The sequence below is a fragment of the Macrotis lagotis genome, chromosome 2, assembly GCF_037893015.1.
Source record: "Macrotis lagotis isolate mMagLag1 chromosome 2, bilby.v1.9.chrom.fasta, whole genome shotgun sequence".
NCBI classification, from domain to species: Eukaryota; Metazoa; Chordata; class Mammalia; order Peramelemorphia; family Peramelidae; genus Macrotis; species Macrotis lagotis.
In genome coordinates, this window is record NC_133659.1 from 59,224,159 (window position 1) to 59,244,285 (window position 20,127).

The window sequence follows — 20,127 nt, forward strand, 5'->3', positions numbered from 1 at the left end:
TGTTTTAAGCTCTGGTCGGTATATACATATCATTTAGAGGTTTTCTTTTTTATTAGGCATGAATTCATGTGGACCTTTCCATATTTCTCTCTGAGCTTCACATTTGTAAGCCACATAGTGGCCATATATCTCACCATCTTAATTTATACCCAGGCATATGATGAGTTTTACAATATAGTACAGTTAGTATATATGTATCATGCACATAGAGTTTGTCAGGCAGTGTCCGATGGGGTGAGTGGAAAAATGGAGAGAGTGAAAATGCCTGGAGTCCAGATATGAAGCGAAACAGCTCAAAGGACAATGTCACTGGATCATAGTATATCTGAGGGGGAAGGCACTAGAAGACTGGGAAGGTAAAGGGGACCTTTGAAAGTCAAACAGGATATTATATGTGTGATCCTAGAAATGATAGGGAACCACAGGAGTTTATTAAGGGATGACACGGTGCACATGATCAGACTTGTGCTTTAGGAAAATCACGTTGGTGGCTAAATGGATTAGAGTGGCAAGAGACTTGAGGAAGGCTGACCCACCAACAGGCTATTGCTATGCTTGGGGCAAGGTGATGGAAACCTTGAGAAAGGAATGTTCCAGAGATGAGGCAGAGGTGAGATTGGGGAGAAACGGCAAAGACCTCAAATTGACAAGAGGTGTGGCAGAGGGGAAACTGACCAGAGATGTGGCAAAGGGGAAACTGACAAGAGGTGTGGCAAAGATGTGAAAGTGACAAGAGATGTGGCAAAGGGGAAACTGACAAGATTTGGCAAAGATGTGAAACTGACAAGAGGTGTGGCAGAGGTGAAATTGACAAGATTTGGCAAAGATGTGACACTGACAAGAGATGTGGCAGAGGGGAAGCTGTCAAGAGATGTGGCAGAGGGGAAAATGACAAGATTTGGCAAAGATGTGAAACTGAGGAGAGATGTGGCAAAGGGGAAATTGACAAGAGATGTGGCAAAGATGTGAAACTGACAAGAGGTATGGCAGACATGAAATTGACACGATTTGACAAAGATGTGAAACTGACAAGAGGTGTAACAGAGGTGAAATTGACAAGATTTGGCAAAGCTGTGACACTGACAAGAGATGTGGCAGAGGGGAAACTGACCAGAGGTGTGGCAGAGGGGAAACTGAGGAGATGTGGCAAAGCTGTGATATTGACAAGAGGTGTGGCAAAGGGGAAGCTGTCAAGAGATGTGGCAAGGGGGAAACTGACAAGAGGTGTGGCAAAGGTGAAAATGACAAGATTTGGCAAAGATGTGAAACTGAGGAGAGATGTGGCAAAGGGGAAATTGACAAGAGATGTGGCAAAGATGTGAAACTGACAAGAGGTATGGCAGACATGAAATTGACACGATTTGACAAAGATGTGAAACTGACAAGAGGTGTAACAGAGGTGAAATTGACAAGATTTGGCAAAGCTGTGACACTGACAAGAGATGTGGCAGAGGGGAAACTGACCAGAGGTGTGGCAGAGGGGAAACTGAGGAGATGTGGCAAAGCTGTGGTATTGACAAGAGGTGTGGCAAAGGGGAAGCTGTCAAGAGATGTGGCAAGGGGGAAACTGACAAGAGGTGTGGCAAAGGTGAAAATGACAAGATTTGGCAAAGATGTGAAACTGAGGAGAGATGTGGCAAAGGGGAAATTGACAAGAGATGTGGCAAAGATGTGAAACTGACAAGAGGTATGGCAGACATGAAATTGACACGATTTGATAAAGCTGTGACACTGACAAGAGGTGTAACAGAGGTGAAATTGACAAGATTTGGCAAAGCTGTGATACTGACGAGATGTGGCAGAGGGGAAACTGACGAGGTGTGGCAAAGGTGAAAATGACAAGATTTGGCAAAGATGTGAAACTGAGGAGAGATGTGGCAAAGGGGAAATTGACAAGAATTGGCAAAGGTGTGAAACTGACAAGAGGTGTGGCAAAGGGGAAACTGAAGAGCAGGTGGGAGGCAAGGTCAGAAGGACTTGGCAGCAGCTTGGATATGGGGGCTGGGAGAGCCTGAGAGTCTTGGAGGATGGTGGCACCCTCAACAGTAGTAGGAAACTTAGGGAAAGAGATAAATTTTGGAAGCAAAGATGAGTACAGTAGAAAGAACACTGGTATTAAAGCCTGGAAACTTTTTTTTATTTGAATTCAAGACCTGAATTCACTACTTAGCAAATCATTTTCCTGTTAGTCAATGAGTGCCTAGTATTTCCCTAAGACTATGCTAATTGTTGGGATTGCAAAAATAAGTTAGTCTCAGTCCTCCTGGAGTTTACATATTGCTACTGGGTGAGGATGAGGGAAAGTTAACTAGTAACAAAAGGAGGTGTGTGTGTGTGTGTGTGTGTGTGTGTACACATACATATACATATACCATAAATAAATAGTGATTGGTGAGAGGCATCTGGAAAAGGCTCCTGAGAGAGATGATATTTGAGCTCCAGCATTGAAGGATGCTAGAGATTCCAAGAAGTTGAAGTGAGGAAGGAGAGAATTCCAGGCATGGAGAGACAGTGTACACAGATCCAGAATCAGCAGGTGGAATGTCACATATAGAGGACTGACTGTTGGTTTGGATGGGATTGTAAAGCACATGAGGGGGAGCAGTCGCTCCACATTTTAAATATAAGGAGTTTTGTACTTTTAACCAAAGGGACTTACAATGAGGAGTCATTGAAGCTTCTTGAGCTGGGTAGGGATGTTTCTGTTTGGCAGCTATGTGGACCATGCTGGAGGGGAGGAAGGGGTGATGTCAATTCAGAGACTGGATATAGGGAGTTCTGTTAAGGAGTTTTCAGTAGTTCAGGCTAGAGGTGAAGGCTGTTACTAAGGTAATTGTTATACTAGAAAAGAGAAGGGGATAAGTTATCTTAAGTTCTTTAACCGTTCCAACTTTCTGTAATCCAGTAGGAGCCAGAAAGGAAAAAAACATCGGTAAAAGAAAGTACATATTTTAGTTATGAGATGATTCATAGCCAAGAATGGGGTGGAGTTGTGAGGCTGCTTTGCACTGCTGTTTTAAAAATGACTTTCCATTCAAGAGCCCTAGAAGGTGGAGAGAAATTAGAAAGTGCAGAAGGAAGCAGAAAAGCCACCACCTTCCTCTTTCTTACTGAGAATTTCCTTGTGACTTTCCCATGCAAATGGAAGGGAGGCTAGTTTGCCTTTTTTATACAAATCCACAAATTTGACTTGGATGTTAAATACATACATTTCATATGCAAACATATACATTTCATATCCTTCCTCTGATTCCCCACCCCCCAGGAAAAAATCCTTTTTAAAGATTGGGGAAGGGGAGGTTTCAGAGTTTCATCTTTATGACTTCTGTGATCAAAAACTAGTTTTTGTTTGAAAAAAAGAGAAACTCTTGCCTTTGAAAACCACAGAGCTCTCCCATCCAGAGATGGAGCCAGCTTGTCCTATTTGCAAAACAAATCTACCCTCAGGGAGAATGATTGTCTTCCTCTGCTGTCTGTGAGAAGGGTCGAATTGGGCACTCTTGTAAAAATTAAAAATCTATCTTCTGCCACATTTTATGACTTCTGCAGAGGGGAGATGGGAAAAGGGAGGGTGAAATTCTGAGGGATTGGTTCCCTAGAAAAGAGCCTAGACTAGGCATCTGTGGGCCCTAGGCAATATTTAAAAATCGACCCCAGAGTGCAATTTGAGCCTTCACTGTAACACGTGACTTGGCTTATCACAAAATAAATACCTAGAAGCTTTGGAGAGGGGACTTTTCTGGCCTTCATGAATATCATTAAGGAGTACCCCATAGCTGTGCAGTTTACTAAACTGCCTATTTTGTCAACCCTTAATCTCAGCTCTGCCCTAAGGCCCAACCTTATCCTTTATGTACTGCTCAGTAGTTTTCTTTCCTTGAAGATCCCATTGTCTCCAACTCTTCACTCCCCACTTTCTTTTTGACCCCGGACAATAAGATTCTTTGCCCACTCCTATCGATTAGTCTCTCCCAGTCACCTGTGAATTTCCACTAAATTGCTTAATCTCACTGCTTAATTCCCAATCTCACCTCAGTTTCTCCATCTATAAAAATGTGAGGTTGAATTTAATTCCTTGGGATCCTTTCCAGATAAAACCATATAATCCAATGATCCTAGGAAAAATGTGGTGTGTTTTTTTTACTACCCAATTTCTCCTGAAACTTCTTAGCTAATTCCAACATTGCCATATCCAAGTCCTTAGTTTTCTTGACCTTCTACAACATTTCATATCACTGACCACCCACCTTCTCTCCTTGTTCAATTCTAGTACCTTTCCTAGCTTTGAGGCCTCTCCTGACTTTCTTCCTGGCTCTACCTCCATTCTCCCACAGATCATTAACATTTACTTTTTTGCTAAGTTTGGGAATACATAAAGAGTCAACAGAGAGTTCCAGTCCTCTAGGGAATTTAACATCCTATCAGGAGGTGAAAGGATGCTAGGGGGAGCTACCTGTAAGCAAATATATACAATGCAATTAACAGAGGGAAAACATGGGATTGGGGAAAGCTTCCTATAGAAACTAGCATTTTAGTTGGGATTTAAAGGCAGTCTAGGAAGGCAATCTTTATAAGGTTTTCCCAACTTCAAACCTGTGACCCTTTGATCCTGTCTGTATCTATCCAGACCCCAGTTTTAATTGGTCCCTCACTGCCTTATTGACATCTCTATCTGCTCGCTTCCCTTAGCATGTCAAATTCAGCTTATTCCAAAATAAACTCATCACCTTCCCCCCAAACTTATCCCTGTACTCGCCTTTTCTGTTTCAGCTCATGACTCTTGACCTGGACCCTTTCTACTTTAATTTATTTTTATTTTCTTAATTCCCTCCATATACTCCAAGATCCAGTAATACTGGCCTTTTGCCCAACTCTGGGCATTTTCCCTGGCTGTTGCCCCAGTCCTGGACTCTGCCCTTCTTCTTTTGCACCTCCTGCCTTCCTTCACATCTCAGCCAAAGCCCCACCTGGTAAAAGAGCCCTTTTCCAATTCTCCTTAATCTTTGTGCCTTCCCTTTGTGGTTATCCAATTTATTCTTTGTTCTTTGGTACACAATTGTTTTCATGTGGTGTTCCTCAATCTGCTATGAGCTCTTGGAGAGCAGAGACTAGTTTTCTTTTTGTTTTGTCTTTCTATGTGTCCCCAGAAATTAAACATAAGTAGGTATGGAATATAATAGGCACTTAATAAATGGACTTGAATGATCACCTCTGAATCATCCAGGTTTGAAACCTTGGACTTGCTCTTTAGCTCATCACTCCTTGGCATCTATGATCTATTCACAAGCATGTCTTGTTGGTTCTATCTTCATACCATCTCTCTTTTGTTTCCCCTCAGCTAACCACCACCCAGGTACTGGATGATTCTTTTTTTTTTCAAGATTTTATTTGAGTTTTGAGTTTTACAATTTTTCTTCCAATCTTCCTTTCCTCCCCCCACTCACCTCATGGAAAGCAATCTGTCAGTCTTTACTTTGTTTTCATGTTGTACATTGATCCAAATTGAGTATGAGAGAGAAATCACATCCTTAAGGAAGAAACAAAAAATATAAGAGAAAACAAGATCAGACAATAAGATAATTGCTTTTTTTTTCTAAATTAAAGGGAATAGTCCTTGAAATTTGTTCAAACTCCCCAGCTCTTTATCTGGACACAGATGGTATTCTCCATTGCAGACAGCCCCAAATTGTCCCTGATTGTTGCACTGATGGAATGAGTGACTCCATCAAAGTTGATCATCGCCCCCATATTGCTGTTAGGGTGTACAGTGTTTTTCTGGTTCTGCTCATCTCACTCAGCATCAGCTCATGCAAATTTCTCCAGGCTTCCCTGAATTCCCATCCCTCCTGGTTTCTAATAGAACAATAGTGTTCCATGACATACATATACCATAGTTTGCTAAGCCATTCCCCAATTGAAGGACATTTACTTGATTTCCAATTCTTTGCCACCACAAACAGAGCTGCTATGAATATTTTTTTACAAGTGATGTTTTTACCCTTTTTCATCATCTCTTCAGGGTATAGACCTGTACTGGATGATTCTTAACTAAATTCTTTCCTTCCATCCAGTCTCTTCTCAAGTCTGTTCTGCACAAACCACCTTCATGTATGGATTTGATAAAATAATTATATATTGATTCTGTATTTATGTACATTTATATATATACATATATATATATATCTCATGTATACATATATGTATTCATGCTGTTTTCATTATTAGAATGGAAACTTGGCTAGGTGGCGCAGTAGATAAAGCACCGGCCCTGGAGTAAAGAGTAAAGAGTACCTGGGTTCAATTCAGGTCTCAGACACTTAATAATTACCTAGCTGTGTGGCCTTGGGCAAGCCACTTAATCCCATTGCCTAGCAAAAACCTAAAAAAAAAAAAAAAAAAAAAAAAAACAAAACCCAAGAATGGAAACTCCTTGTGGTTAAGAGTTACTTATTTCATTTTCACTTTTGTATTTTCTATGCCTGATTCTGACTCATAGTTGATATAAAATAAATGATTCACTGGATTGATTTACTGCCTTACCCCAAACCTTCAAAGCTCCCTATTGCCTAAAGAATAGGCAATAGAATGAAATAAAAACCCTTAGCTTGGAAATTTAGGTCTTCCACAATCAGATTTCAACCAAACAGAACTATTACCTATTCTCCAATTCCACTCTCCAATCTCTTACCTCTAGAAACCATTTTCTATGCCTGTCTCCTCATTGAAACCTCTATGAAAACTATTTTCCTTCAAATGCCCCTTGTTCCTTGAAACCTGTTTCCCTTAGTTGAGAGTTCTCTTCCCTCTCACATTTTCTTAAAGTACACTCTATCTTTTGCTTCCATCAAACTTTGCTTTGTTTTATGACTACTTATATATGTTCCTGCTATTTTTTTCTCAATGACTATAAACTCATTGGCTGCAATAATTAAATTATTTTTTAGTGTTTTTTTCACCAACCACTAACAAAGTACCTTGCTATGCTATAAGTACCTGATAGATGTTTATTGGATTCAGTCAAATCCTTTTAAACCTAATGAGCAAAAGCACCTTTTCTTTGACCCTGGATCCCTTTGGCAGGCAACCTGACTAACTCTGGGTAGCCCTTTTCAAAATTATGTTATAAATGAATAAAATAGGATAAGAAAATAACATTTACCAAAATAAATATATTTTTCCCAATCATATACAAAAATAGTATTCAACATTAATCCTTTTGCAAGCTTTTGAGTTTCACATTTTTCCACCAACCTCCTTTCCCACCCCACCCCCTCTCTATGGCAGGGAGTAATCTAATATGGTTTATACATGTTCAGTCATGTATAATATTTTCATATTATGAAAAGAAGTTTTGAAAGAAGAAATAGAACTAAAGGAGAAAAACATGAGAAAGAAAGGAAAAGTATTAAAGTTTTAAAAAGTGAATGTAGTATGCTTTGCCCTGCATCCAGATTCCATACTTTTTTCTGTATGTGGATGGCATTTTTCCATAACAGGTCTCTCAGGACTGTCCTTGATTTCTGAACTGCTGAGAGGAGCTTCATCCACCACAGTTGATCATCTCACAATGTTGCTATTGACGTGTACAATGTATTCCTGATCCTCCTCCCTCCACTCAGCATCAGTTCTTTTTTTTTCACAATATTATTTTTTATTTTGAGCTTTTTTTTTTTACAATTTTTCCTCCTAATCTCGCTTCCTTCCCCCCACCCCCCACAGAAGGCAGTCTGTTAGTCTTTACATTGTTTCCATGGTATACATTGATCTAAGTTGAATGAGATAGAGAAATCATATCCTTAAGGAAGGCATCAGTTCATACAAATCTTTCCAGGCTTCTCTGAGTTCCCATCCCTCCTGGCTTCCAATAGAACAATAGTGTTCCATCACATACATATACCACATTTTGTTAAGCCATTCCCCAACTGATGAACATTCACTCAAATTTCCATTTCCTTGCCCCCAGAAACAGGACTGCTATGAATATTTTTGAACAAGTGATTTTTTTATACATTACTAAAATATTCTTGTTTAAGAGTAAACATTACCTCCTTCCCAAAAAAATATAGAACCTCATGAGAAATAAAGCAAAAGAAAGAGAAAGAAAAATGTGTTTCAGTCTGTGTTCTGATACTATCAGCTCTGTCTCGGGTGGATCATATTCCTATCATAAGTCCATCACAGAAGTTACTTCCATATTTTTCCACAGTTGCTGTTGCTGATTGTAATTCCCGCTGTCCATTCCTCCCCACTACTATATATTATATTTTCTTTCTCCTTTCACTCTGTCCCTTTTCTAAAATATGCTGTAGGGTACCTGTGTGGCTAAGCACTGCAGACTGAGCACTGGCCCTGGGACCAAGAGGCCTGAGCCCAACCACCCCTAAGACCTAACAACCACCTGGCCCCGCAGTCCTGGACAGGCCACCTAATCCCAGCCCCTTGCAAGAAGTTAAAAAGAAATGTTTTATAACTGACTATTCCCTCCTATGATCTACCCTCTCCTCTTATCACCCACATCCCCCCTCCCCCTTTCCCCCTTCTCTCCTCCTTAAGATGTGTATTCCTCATTGAGTGTGCATGCTGTTTCCTCTCTGATCCATTTCTGATGAGAGTGAGGGTTCCCTCATTCCCCCTTGCCTTCTCCCATTCCATATTATTGCAATAGCTCATTGCAATAATAATAATAATAATATAAAATAAAATTTAAAAAATCTTTTTAAGGAAATATCTTAGCCTATTTCCCCTCTCCTTTTTTTTTGTTTGCAAGGCAAATGGGGTTAAGTGGCTTGCCCAAGACCACACAGCTAGGTAATTATTAAGTGTCTATGAGACCGAATTTGAACCCAGGTACTCCTGACTCCAGGGCCGGTGCTTTATCCACTGTGCCACCTAGCCTCCCCTCCCCTTTCTCTTACTCCCAGTACATTTCCCTTTTAGCCATTGGCTCCATTTTTACAATATACTTTATCTTCAAATTCAGCTCTCTCCTGTGCTTCATCTATATAAGCTCCTTCTACCTGCTCAATCACATGAGGGGGCTCATATGAGCATTATCAGCATCATTTTTCTATTCAGAAATACATACAATTCATCATCATTAAGTCCCTCATAATTTACCCTTCTCCTTCACCCTCTATGCTCTATCCAAGTCCTGTATTTGAAGGTCAAACTTTCTGTTCAGCTCTGGTTGTTTCAGCAGGAACATTTGAAATTCCCCTGGTTCACTGAAACTTCATCTTTTCCCCTGGAGGAGGACGTTCAGCTTTGTGATTCTTGGTTGCATTCCAAGTTCTTTTGCCTTCTGGAATATTATATTCCAAGCCCTACGAGCCTTTAATGTAGTTGCTACTAAGTCCTGTGTGATCCTGATTGCAACTCCACAATATTTAAATTGTGTCCTTCTGGCTGCTTGTAATATTTTCTCTTTGACTTGGGAGTTCTGGAACTTGGCTAAATATTCCTGGGGGTTGGGTTTTTTTGGATCTCTTTCTGGGGGAGATCAGTGGATTCTCTCAATTTCTATTTTGCCCTCTGCTTCTAGGATATCAGGGCAATTTTCCTGTAGGAATTCTTTAAAAATGATGTCAAGGCTCTTTACTTGATCATGACTTTCAGATATCCCAATCATTTTTAAATTATCTTTCCTTAATCTGTTTTCCAGATCAGTTGGGGTTTTTTTTTAGGTTTTTTTGCTAGGTAATGGGGTTAAGTGGCTTGCCCAAGGCCACACAGCTAGGTAATTATTAAGTGTCTGAGGCCGGATTTGAACTCAGGTCCTCCTGACTTCAGGGCTGGTGCTCTATCCACTGTGCCACCTAGCTGCCCCCGATCAGTTGGTTTTTCAATGAGATGTTTCACATTTTCTTCTGATTTTTCATTCTAGAGGTATTGAAGTTGTTGTATCTTGACTTCTCATAAAGTTAACAGCTTCCTTTAGCTCCATTCTACATCTGAAGAATTTGTTTTCCTCAGAGAGCTTATCTCCTTTTCCATCTGGCCAATTCTGCTTTTTAAAGCATTCTTCTCCTTAATAACTTTTTGAACTGTTTTATCCATTTGACCTACGCTGGTTTTTAACAAGTTACTTTCTTCAACTTTTTTTGAGTCTCCTTGACTAAGCTGCTGACTTTTTTTTCATGTTTTTCCTGTATATCTCTCTCATTTGTTTCCCAATTTTTCTTCTATCTCCCTTACTTGATTTTCAAAATCTTTTTTTTGAGCTCTGTCATAGCCTGAGCCCAACTGCCACTTTTCTTGGAGTCTTTAGATGAAGAAGCTTGTACTTCCTCATCTTCAGATTGAGTGTTTTGATCCTTCTTGGGATCATAGACAAAGCATTTGTCAATGGTGTTCCTCTTTTTTCTCCATTTACTCATTTTCCCAGCCTGTGCCTGGTTTTGGGGTGCTTCCTGAGCTTTTGAATTTTAATTGGGACACCACCACAAGGACCTCAGTGTGTGAGGCTCTGACTGTCCTCCTGGTCTGTGAATGACCACAAGCACACCCCTCTGCCACAGGGCTTGGGGGTTCCTGATCTATGGGGGTCCTAGACTGTGATCAGGATCTGACTGTGGTCAGAGTCCCAGAGTCCTGTTCTGGGGACAGAGGACAGACCTAGGCAGTCTCTCTCCACTCCCCTACCTTTAGTGGGCTGGGCACTCAGGGGGCATCTGCCTGGAGGCTCCTGCTTCCATTTCCTGGATCTGGGCCGCAGCAGCCACTGCCCTGAGGACCTGGGATTTATGCTTGCTCTGGCAGAGGTCTCTCTGCTGATCTTCCAAGTTGTGCCTGGTGCTCCCTGGGATGCAGGTCAGGAAACTGCTTCTCCTGCTGGGAACCACTGCTCCCAGGTGTCCTAGGACTGTTTCCAGGAGGCTGAAGTTTTTTCACTCTGGTGGGGGCTGCCCCTCTAATCCCATGGAGTAGAGTTTTTCCACTTTTTTCTAGGTTAGGGGCTGGAGAATTTCCTTACTGGATCTTTCTGTGGGTTCTGTCTCTTGAAAATTTAGTTAGAGTCATAATTTTAAGATTTTTAAAATATTTCGGAGAGAACACCTAGGAAAGGCTCTTCTCCTGTTGTCATCTTGACTCTGCCCCTCAGCATCAGTTGCAAGACTTTCCAGGCTCTTCTGAAGCATAATACAATAGTAATAAATACATTTTTAAAGCAAGTGTTTGGACTACAGGCTAAGAACTTATTAAGGGTTAAGGAGCATCTTATCCTTCCAGCCCTACCTTATGTTGTAAGCACCTCACAGAAAGGGATAGTTTTATTTTTGTCTTTTGGTTTCCCCAGAACTTCTCAGAGATGATGTCTTCCATATTCTAGGTCAAATATTATCCAATTACATGAAAAGACAATAATATACTTTTTTTATTGAATTGCAAACTTTTCTTCCTTTCCTTTCCCTTCCTGAAGATGAGAAGCAATCTGATAGAGTTCATACTTTTTTGTGTTTGTTAATTCAAGACAATGGGATTTAGTGAGTTGCCCAAAGTCACACAACTATTTATTAAGAATCTGAGGTTAGATTTGAACTCAGGTTCTCCTGACTTCAGGGTTGGTGCTCTGTCCACTGTGCCACCTAGGCTGCCCCATACTTTCTTCTTTTTTTTTTTAAGATTTTTTAAGTGGTTTGCCCAAGGCCACACGGCTAAGTAATTATTAAGTGTCTGAGGTCATATTTGAACCCAAGTACTCCTGACTCCAAGGCGGGTGCTCTATTCACTGCACCACCTAGCCACCCCTTGCCCCATACTTTCTTGAGAGAGTGAGTATGTTTATGGTTCCCTTTCCTAGAATGTTCTTCCTCCTCATCCTCCTTATCATTGTATCCTCCTATCCTTTAAAGCTCAGTTTGCTCCCAAAAGCCTTATTTGATTCTCACAACTATGGTGACTTAGACATCACCTAGATTTTGTTTTAGTTTTGTTTTTTGTTGTTGTTTGTTTTTCCAGTTTAACATGTTTATTGAGTATCTACTGTATACAAGGAAAAGCCCTTGTTAGGAGCTCTACTCAAGATATATGAACTCTACAAAAATACAGTATAGATGGAAGGAGGGAAAATTATTAAGAACAGTAGGGGAAGAAGCATAGTTTGAATGATGAAGATATGGTCAAATAGAGGAAGGAATTTTTAAGGAGTGTGAAGAACCACATGAGCAAATATACAGAGGTGGAAAATGGAATTCTGCCTTTGGGACCTCACATAGCTTTTTTTTTTAAGGTTTTTGCAAGTCAGTGGGGTTAAGTGACTTGTCCAAGGTCACACAGCTAGGACATTATTAAGCGTCTGAGGTCGGATCTGAACCCAGGTCCTCCTGACTCTGGGGCTGGTGCTCTATCCACTGCACCACCTAGCTGCCCCACATCATCACTTTTAAAAAGCTAGGTGAGGGGCAGCTAGGTGGTGCAGTGGATAGAGCACCCGCCTTGGAGTCAGGAGGACCTGGGTTCAGATCCGACCTCAGACGCTTAATAATTACCTAGCTGTGTGGCCTTGGGCAAGCCACTTAATCCATTTGCCTTGCAAAAATCTAAAAATAAATAAAAATGATAATGTACTTTGTACTTTTACTTAATATTCTGCATTATAGCTCTCTATAATGATAGTATTCCTCTACTAGATCCTTAACTTCTTCAGGAAAGAAATCTTGTTTTAGAGAAACTGTTTCTAACCCAAATACCTATCACAGTACTCTTTACACAGTAGATACTTAAATATACGTTTCTATTATATTGTCTGGTTGGAAAATGGGGACTGAAGGGGAAGAATCTGGAGGTATAGTTAATAACAGAACTGGAATGGAGGAGACTTGGGTTTTAGACTTGCCCTTATCCTCGATTAGCTCTATGCTTATGGGTAACTCTTTTTATAAAATAAGGTGCCTGGATCAGATGATTCCCAAGGTTTCATCTGGCTCTAATATTCCATGATTCTGTGATGTCTAAGATCCATTACAATTTAGTGATCCTACCGCATTGTCTTTTAGGTGCTGAGTAAAGGATATTCTTTTTTTTTTTCAGGTGCCAGCGCTATTTGATGAGGTGGCCATATATTTCACTGATGAGGAATGGGAAGTTTTAACTGAGCAACAAAAGGCACTCTATCGGGAGGTCATGAGAATGAATTATGAAACCGTACTATCCCTGGGTAAAGATTTGCTTTCTTTTGTTTCATAGAAGATTGTATCTATGTCTCTCATTTCTGTTGTGTCAAGATAGCTCTAGCCAAAATTTGTAATCTCTCTCCCCAACTCTTCATATTTAATTTCTTGTTTAAAATATTGGTGCTTAGAGAGTGCCACTTAACTCTCAGTCTTACCTCTGGGTGAGCTCTGGGCATGCTCCTTGCTGAGAGCATAAGAAGTATGACATTAGATCAAACATGGTGCTTCTGGACCCATAATCTTTCTCTCAGTGACATCAGCACTTGGATTGGGTTGTACCCCAAGTATTCTTTGGTTTCATATGAATGTACTTTGGAGCATCCATTTATTTGGAATGAATTCCTAACTTGCCCATTAAACATATCAAATTAAAATTTTATTCTGTTTACCAAAAGTGTGTGCGCATGCTCTCTTTCTCTCTCTTCATGGGATTGTGCACTATGAAGTAGATGGAGCAATAGTCTCAAGAGTCAGGAAGAGTTTTCAAGTCCTTCCTCTCCTGGACTTCTGGGCCCCTCAAGTCTCAGTGCCCCTACCTAAGTCTCCCATACCTTAAACTGAAGAATAGTTACTGAGTGGCATTATTGGTAAAGGGAGTTTTCTCACTGAAATTTCATTATACCAAGAAAGTCACATTCAGACCAAAAGAGAAATAAACAAATAAAATTAGCTTTTTTTGAATTATAAAGATTTTGTTTATTTTGAGTTGTACAGTTTTTCCCCTGATCTTACTTCCCTCTCCCCATCCCTCACAGAAAGCAATTTGCCAGTCTTTACATTGTTTCCATGTTGTACCTTGATCCAAATTGAGTGTGATGAAAGAGAAATCATATCCTTAAGGAAGAAACATAAAGTATAAGAGATAGCAAGATCAGACTATAAGATATTAGGGTTTTTTTTTCCTAAATTAAAGGTAATAGTCCTTGGTCTTTGTTCAAACTCCACAGTTCTTTCTCTGGATGCAGATGGTATTCTCCATCACAGACAGCCCCAAATTGTCCTTGATTGTTGCACTGATGGAATGAGTGACTCCATCAAGGTTGATCATCGCCCTCATGTTGCTGTTAGGGTGTACAGTGTTTGTCTGGTTCTGCTCGTCTCACTCAGCATCAATTCATGCAAATCCCTCCAGGCTTCCCTAAATTCCCATCCCTCCTGGTTTTTAATAGAATAGTGTTCCATGACATACATATACCACAGTTTGTTAAGCCATTCTCCAAATGAAGGACATTCACCTGATTTCCAATTCCTTGCCACCACAAACAGGGCTGCTATGACTATTTTTGTACAAGTGATGTTTTACCCTAAAATTAGCTTTTTTTAAAGTGGCACCTTAGTGTATTTGATTCTTGTGTTCCAAGATCTGAGTTAATTTCTGATACTTAAGTTTGGAGTCTCAGTCTATTCATCCTTAAAATTTAAATAATGTTCACTCTCCTCATGTTAATCATGTGACATAGGCAAAGTTGTTTTGATTTTTTTTGTCTTTTTTGCAAGGCAATGGGATTAAGTGACTTGCACAAGGTCACACAGCTAGGTAATTATTAAGTCTGTGAGGCCACAGTTGAACTCAGATTTTCCTGATTCCAGGGTCGGTGCCACCTAGCTGCCCCCATTGATTTTTTCTTAAATAAGCCATAAAACAGTTGTAAACATGAATTATCAATGATATTATTTGTCTATTTTCTAAATTCAGTTGCTATCTTGACTTTTCCTAATAATCTATCATCAACTCTTGCCCCTGCTGGCAGAGATCCTTCAATTCCTGGATAGAAAGTACATATGTTTCCTAGTGAACATTTCCTTCAAGGAAATATTGAACTTTCATCCCCCTTACTTGGTTAAATTGTGTAATTCTTCCTTCCACCCCTGCATGTGCTAGCAATGAAGGGGAGGAAATTTATATTGCTGGGGTGGTGGACTATAATGAAATCACAAAATTACTGTGACCCATTCTTTCCTGTTTTATTCCCCATGAACAGAATTTCCATTTCCTAAGCCAGATGTGATATCTCAACTGGAAGTAGAGGAAAACCCTTGGGTTCCTTACTCTCAGAACTCTAAGGAATGGAAGCTCCAAGGAGGTTCTTTCACAGGTGAGAGAGTAAAACAATTCATAGCTGACTTTGGAGGAATTATGCAGTTGGAGTAGTTGTAATTCAGACACCAGGATTGGTCAGAGTAATACGATAGTCATCAGAGTATGGTACCAGATATCAGAGAAAGGTGTTTTTTTTTTTTAATTTTGTGTGGGGGAAAACCAAGAAGGATGAAACAAGCCCCTGAGGACTGTGGGACACCCCTTTCTTTTTTTTTTTCCTCTTTTCATTTATTTATTTAAGGCAATGGGATTAAGTGATTTATTTGCCCAAGGCCATACAGCTAGGCAATTATTAAGTGTCTGAGACTGGATTTGAACTCAGGTACTCCTGACCCATTTCCTTTTTAGTTACATTGGGAGTAGACTCAACAAACAGATAAGCTCCTTATGAGTATACACATATCCAAAAAACAATAGGTTTATGCACTAAGATTGTCAGGGCAAGTTTATTGGAATAAAATATGGCTGCTAACCTCAAGACAGATAAGATAATTTGATTGGCTCTTTATGAATAGAAAACAGGGCTTAAAATAGTCTCTTAATTATGGTCAGTTATTGTATTCAGAGTCTAGAATGCCCTGGTCCCCATTAGTGCCAGTAATGAATCCCCTGAAATGATCACTTGTATTCAATTCATTTTATTCAAAGCTGAAACCATTGGTTCTAGACCAATGGAAATATGTAGTTTCAATTTGAAGGATATAATCACTTCAGGGGAATTTTGAATGTATTATTCTGATCTCTGGTTATATTGAAGTGCTGTAGAACTGACTAGTTCACGTATTAAGTTTGGAGTCAGGAAGACCTGGGGTTCAAATCCTGCTTTTGTCACCTGATAGAGCCATGTGAATTGAGGTGTCACTTCCCAGCTCTCTGTCTCAATTTCCTTGTTTGTAAAATGGGGACAAAACAGCATTCATTTCCCAGGATTGATGTGAGGATCAAATGAGGTAAAATATATATATATATTAAAAAAAAACAACTTAGCAAACCTTAAAGCTCTGTGTAATTATGAGCTGCTGTTTTTGCAATGTTTTATCTGGGTTATTTTTTGGTTGTTGTTTTTGAGGTTTTTTGGTAGTGAGTTTTCATAATTTAGGGGGCTGCTTGAGCTTAGAACTTGGGTCACTTTCTTGGGTTGGACTGAAAACTGGGTGGTGGAGGGGAGCAAACATTTAAAATGCCTTCTGTGTACCAGTCCCTCTATTAAGAGCTTTATAGATACTTCGTTTTTTTAGATTGGAGCCTATTTTCTATCGGGTTGCACTGGTTAATGTTCCCAGAGTAGAGCCTTCTGTACATCAGAATACGTTGGTAGCTTGAGATTGCAATGAGAATAAAAAAGAGAACTTTTCAAGTACTAGAGATCTGGAAGAGGAAAGGAAGAAAGATTTTTTGCATACTTCAACTGCGTATTTCTTTCCCTATAGTTAATTTTTCATTAAATGTAGGAATTTTGGAATTTTAGAATTGTCATTTATTGTTAAGAAACCATGCCTTATGGGCTCAGAGAATTTGGTGGTAAGTGTGGTCTCAAGAATTTGTGCCTGAGCTCTGTTTAGGGGCAAAATAAGGGAAAGATTGATATAAAATACTTTTTTAATGATATTGTTTCTCCCTTCCCCCTTGTATTTAATGAAGAAATATTTAGAACAAAGGCATCAAGAGATTTAGACAGTTTTTTTTTTTACTTTGTGAGTTCTGAGAGGGATAAATTATAGTAAGAGATTTAATTTTGGGGACAGAGTAGTGATAAGAGATGCCTAGCTGTTATCCCCAGAAGCCTAGATTGGCTGAGATTGCTAGTGATTTTAGCCCAGTAGAAGTTCTTGCCAATGGATCTAAGCAAAAAAAAGGGGGGGGGGGGGGGACAAAACCACATAGGCAAAATACTCTTAAATTATTATTTATTTAAAAAATTTTAATTTATTTTAGGCAATGGGGTTAAGTGACTTGCCCAAGGCCACACAGCTAGGTAATTATTAAGTGTCTGGGGTCATATTTGAACTCAGGTCCTCCTGACTCTAGGGCCGGTGCTCTATCCACTGCACCACCTAGCTGTCCCAACTATTAATATTTTTTGAGAAGAAAGTTAAGGGAGTCAGTGGTTGGCAAATCCCTCTAAATGAATAGTTTAGTATGAAGATAAAAACTTTGGTTTGAGAGATTCACATGCCCCATGGACTTAGCTATTTCACCTTTCTAAGACTCCCATTTTCTCATGGTCTGTAAGAAGATAGATTTAGACTAAAGGCACTAAGGTTTTATGACTGATTCTGTGACATGATCTAAGCAACCATGAGACATTAATGAGACATGTCTCAATTCAGATTTGCTCTGTGGGTTATATCCACAAGACTTCCACGCTACTGGTCTTAGGGTCATCTTTCAAGTGTGTTTAAGGGATTATTAAAAAATCATGCCAAAGGTGAGGATGTGATATCCAGGCTACATTTAAGTTCAGTTAGAAATATATTGTTCTGAGGGCAGCTAGATGGCGCAGTGGATAGAGCACCGGCCCTGGAGTCAGGAGGACCTGAGTTCAAATCTAACCTCAGACACTTAATTAGCTATCCAAAGAGGAATTAATAATGGCTTGGCCCATTTGGCACAATATATTTCTTTTTTTTGTTTGTTTTTTGCAAGGCAATGGGGTTTAGTACCTTGCCCAAGGTCACACATCTAGCTATTTCTAACTGAACTTATGATGCTGGCACTTGTAGAAAACTGGGGTATAAAACAGAAGTTTATTTGTAGACTAATAGTTTTTAATTCCCCTATTATTTTCTAGTGAATGAAGAATCTGATCTAAAGCATCCAGAATGGACACCCCCACTGAGCATCGCACCTCATTTCTCCCAACCCCAGCATCTTGATAACTTTGCTTTCCATCTGCCTCAGGACATCCCAGAAATGTCCGAGTGGACTGAAGGATACCACCCATTCTTCATGGCCATGGGTTTCCCAGGGTATGATCTAGGAATAGATGACATAGCAAGTAAGTTTCAGTTGAGTCGGGGGATCCGTCGGAGCTATGATGCAGGCTTCAAATTAATGGTTGTGGATTATGCAGAAAGTACTAATAACTGCCAGGCTGCCAAGCAGTTTGGAGTGTTGGAGAAAAATGTCCGTGACTGGCGGAAAGTGAAGATGCAACTCCAGAATGCCCATGCGATGCGACGGGCTTTTCGAGGTCCCAAGAATGGAAGGTTTGCTCTGGTGGACCAGCGGGTTGCCGAGTATGTGAGGCAGAGACAGGCCAAAGGAGATCCAATCACAAGAGAGGCAATGCAGCTCAAAGCCTTAGAAATTGCCCAGGAAATGAATATTCCTGAAAAGGGATTCAAAGCAAGCTTGGGATGGTGTCGAAGGATGATGAGAAGGTATGACCTTTCTTTGAGACATAAGGTACCTGTGCCCCAGCATTTGCCTGAAGACCTCACGGAGAAACTCATCACCTATCAGCGTAGTATCCTGGCCCTGCGAAAGACACATGATTACATGGTGGGACAGATGGGGAATGCTGATGAGACTCCAATTTGTTTGGAGGTACCATCTCGAGTGACTGTTGACAACCAAGGGGAAAAACCTGTTTTGGTGAAGACCCCAGGCAGGGAAAAACTGAAAATTACAGCAATGCTTGGAGTCTTGGCTGATGGAAGAAAATTGCCTCCATATATCATTTTAAGGGGAACATATATCCCACCTGGAAAGTTCCCCAGTGGAATGGAAATTCGCTGCCATCGGTATGGATGGATGACAGAGGATTTGATGCAGGATTGGTTGGAAGTGGTGTGGAAACGTAGGACTGGAGCTGTACCGAGGCAACGTGGGATGCTGATCCTAAATGGTTATCGTGGCCATGCTACTGATTCTGTTAAAAACTCCATGGAAACCATGGATACAGACATGGTCATCATCCCAGGAGGCTTGACTTCTCAGCTACAAGTGCTAGATGTGGTAGTCTATAAACCTCTGAATGACAGTGTGCGTTCCCAGTACTCTGATTGGCTCCTCGCTGGCAATCTTGCACTCAGCCCAACTGGGAATGCCAAGAAACCTCCCCTTGGCCTGTTTCTAGAGTGGGTCATGGTTGCGTGGAACAACATCTCAAGTGATTCCATTGTCCAGGGATTCAAAAAGTGCCATGTCTCCAGCAGCATGGATGATGAGGATGTCCTATGGGAATTAGAGGGTGACTTGACAGGAGGAGGTGATCCCCCAAGAGAAGGTGAAGCTAACAGCATGACTGAAAGCAACTGAAGCAAAAGTTAAGGTGATAACATAAATGAACAGTGCCTTTCTAGCTGATGTGTTCATTTTTTATAAATTTCCATTCTCATTGTGATCATCATTGGGTAGATGGTAGGCTAAGGACATTTTCTCCTTTATAGGGGATTAATTTCTTGATAGGTTATTTCATGACCTAGGAAGATTTTATAACCAAAAGGAATAATGAGTGAGCCACCAAAACAAAAGTTATGTTGAAATAAAGTATACTGGCTAAAAACAGCAGAGAATGGTACTCAGTTAAAATCAAAAATCTTAATAATGTGATCTTATGCCTGAAAGCTAATTTTTTTTCTCTCTTCCCTATATCAGAACCTGAGAAGTTATGTTTTTTTTGTTCATGTTGTTTGATGTTTGTGTTAAGTACTCCCAACTCTCAGTGGCTTGGGCATACATTGGCAGATAGCCAAAATTCAGTCTGACCTTAGTGAATATGAAATCTTTGCTTCAGTGACTTAATTTAGTTAGTTTGTCTTCCCAGTACTAGGGATCTTTTACTTGCGAACTACTGCAGCCTCACTTGAGAAGCCAATTCAGTAATTGTGAATTATGAATTTTCCTGCC

The 20,127-nt window shown here is 40.2% G+C and overlaps 1 protein-coding gene across 4 annotated transcripts in view; it reads left to right on the plus strand.

Annotated features, from left to right (window-relative positions):
- Window positions 1-20,127, plus strand: part of POGK (pogo transposable element derived with KRAB domain) — a 34,868-nt gene that overhangs the window by 9,874 nt on the left and 4,867 nt on the right. For all 4 annotated transcript variants that reach the window (XM_074221889.1, XM_074221890.1, XM_074221892.1 and 1 more), the window contains exons 3-5: window positions 13,030-13,156; window positions 15,155-15,268; window positions 18,065-19,549. In XM_074221889.1, the coding sequence (XP_074077990.1) occupies window positions 13,030-13,156; window positions 15,155-15,268; window positions 18,065-19,536 (1,713 nt within the window). In that variant the 3' untranslated portion in view covers window positions 19,537-19,549. The remainder of the gene's footprint in view (window positions 1-13,029; window positions 13,157-15,154; window positions 15,269-18,064; window positions 19,550-20,127) is intronic.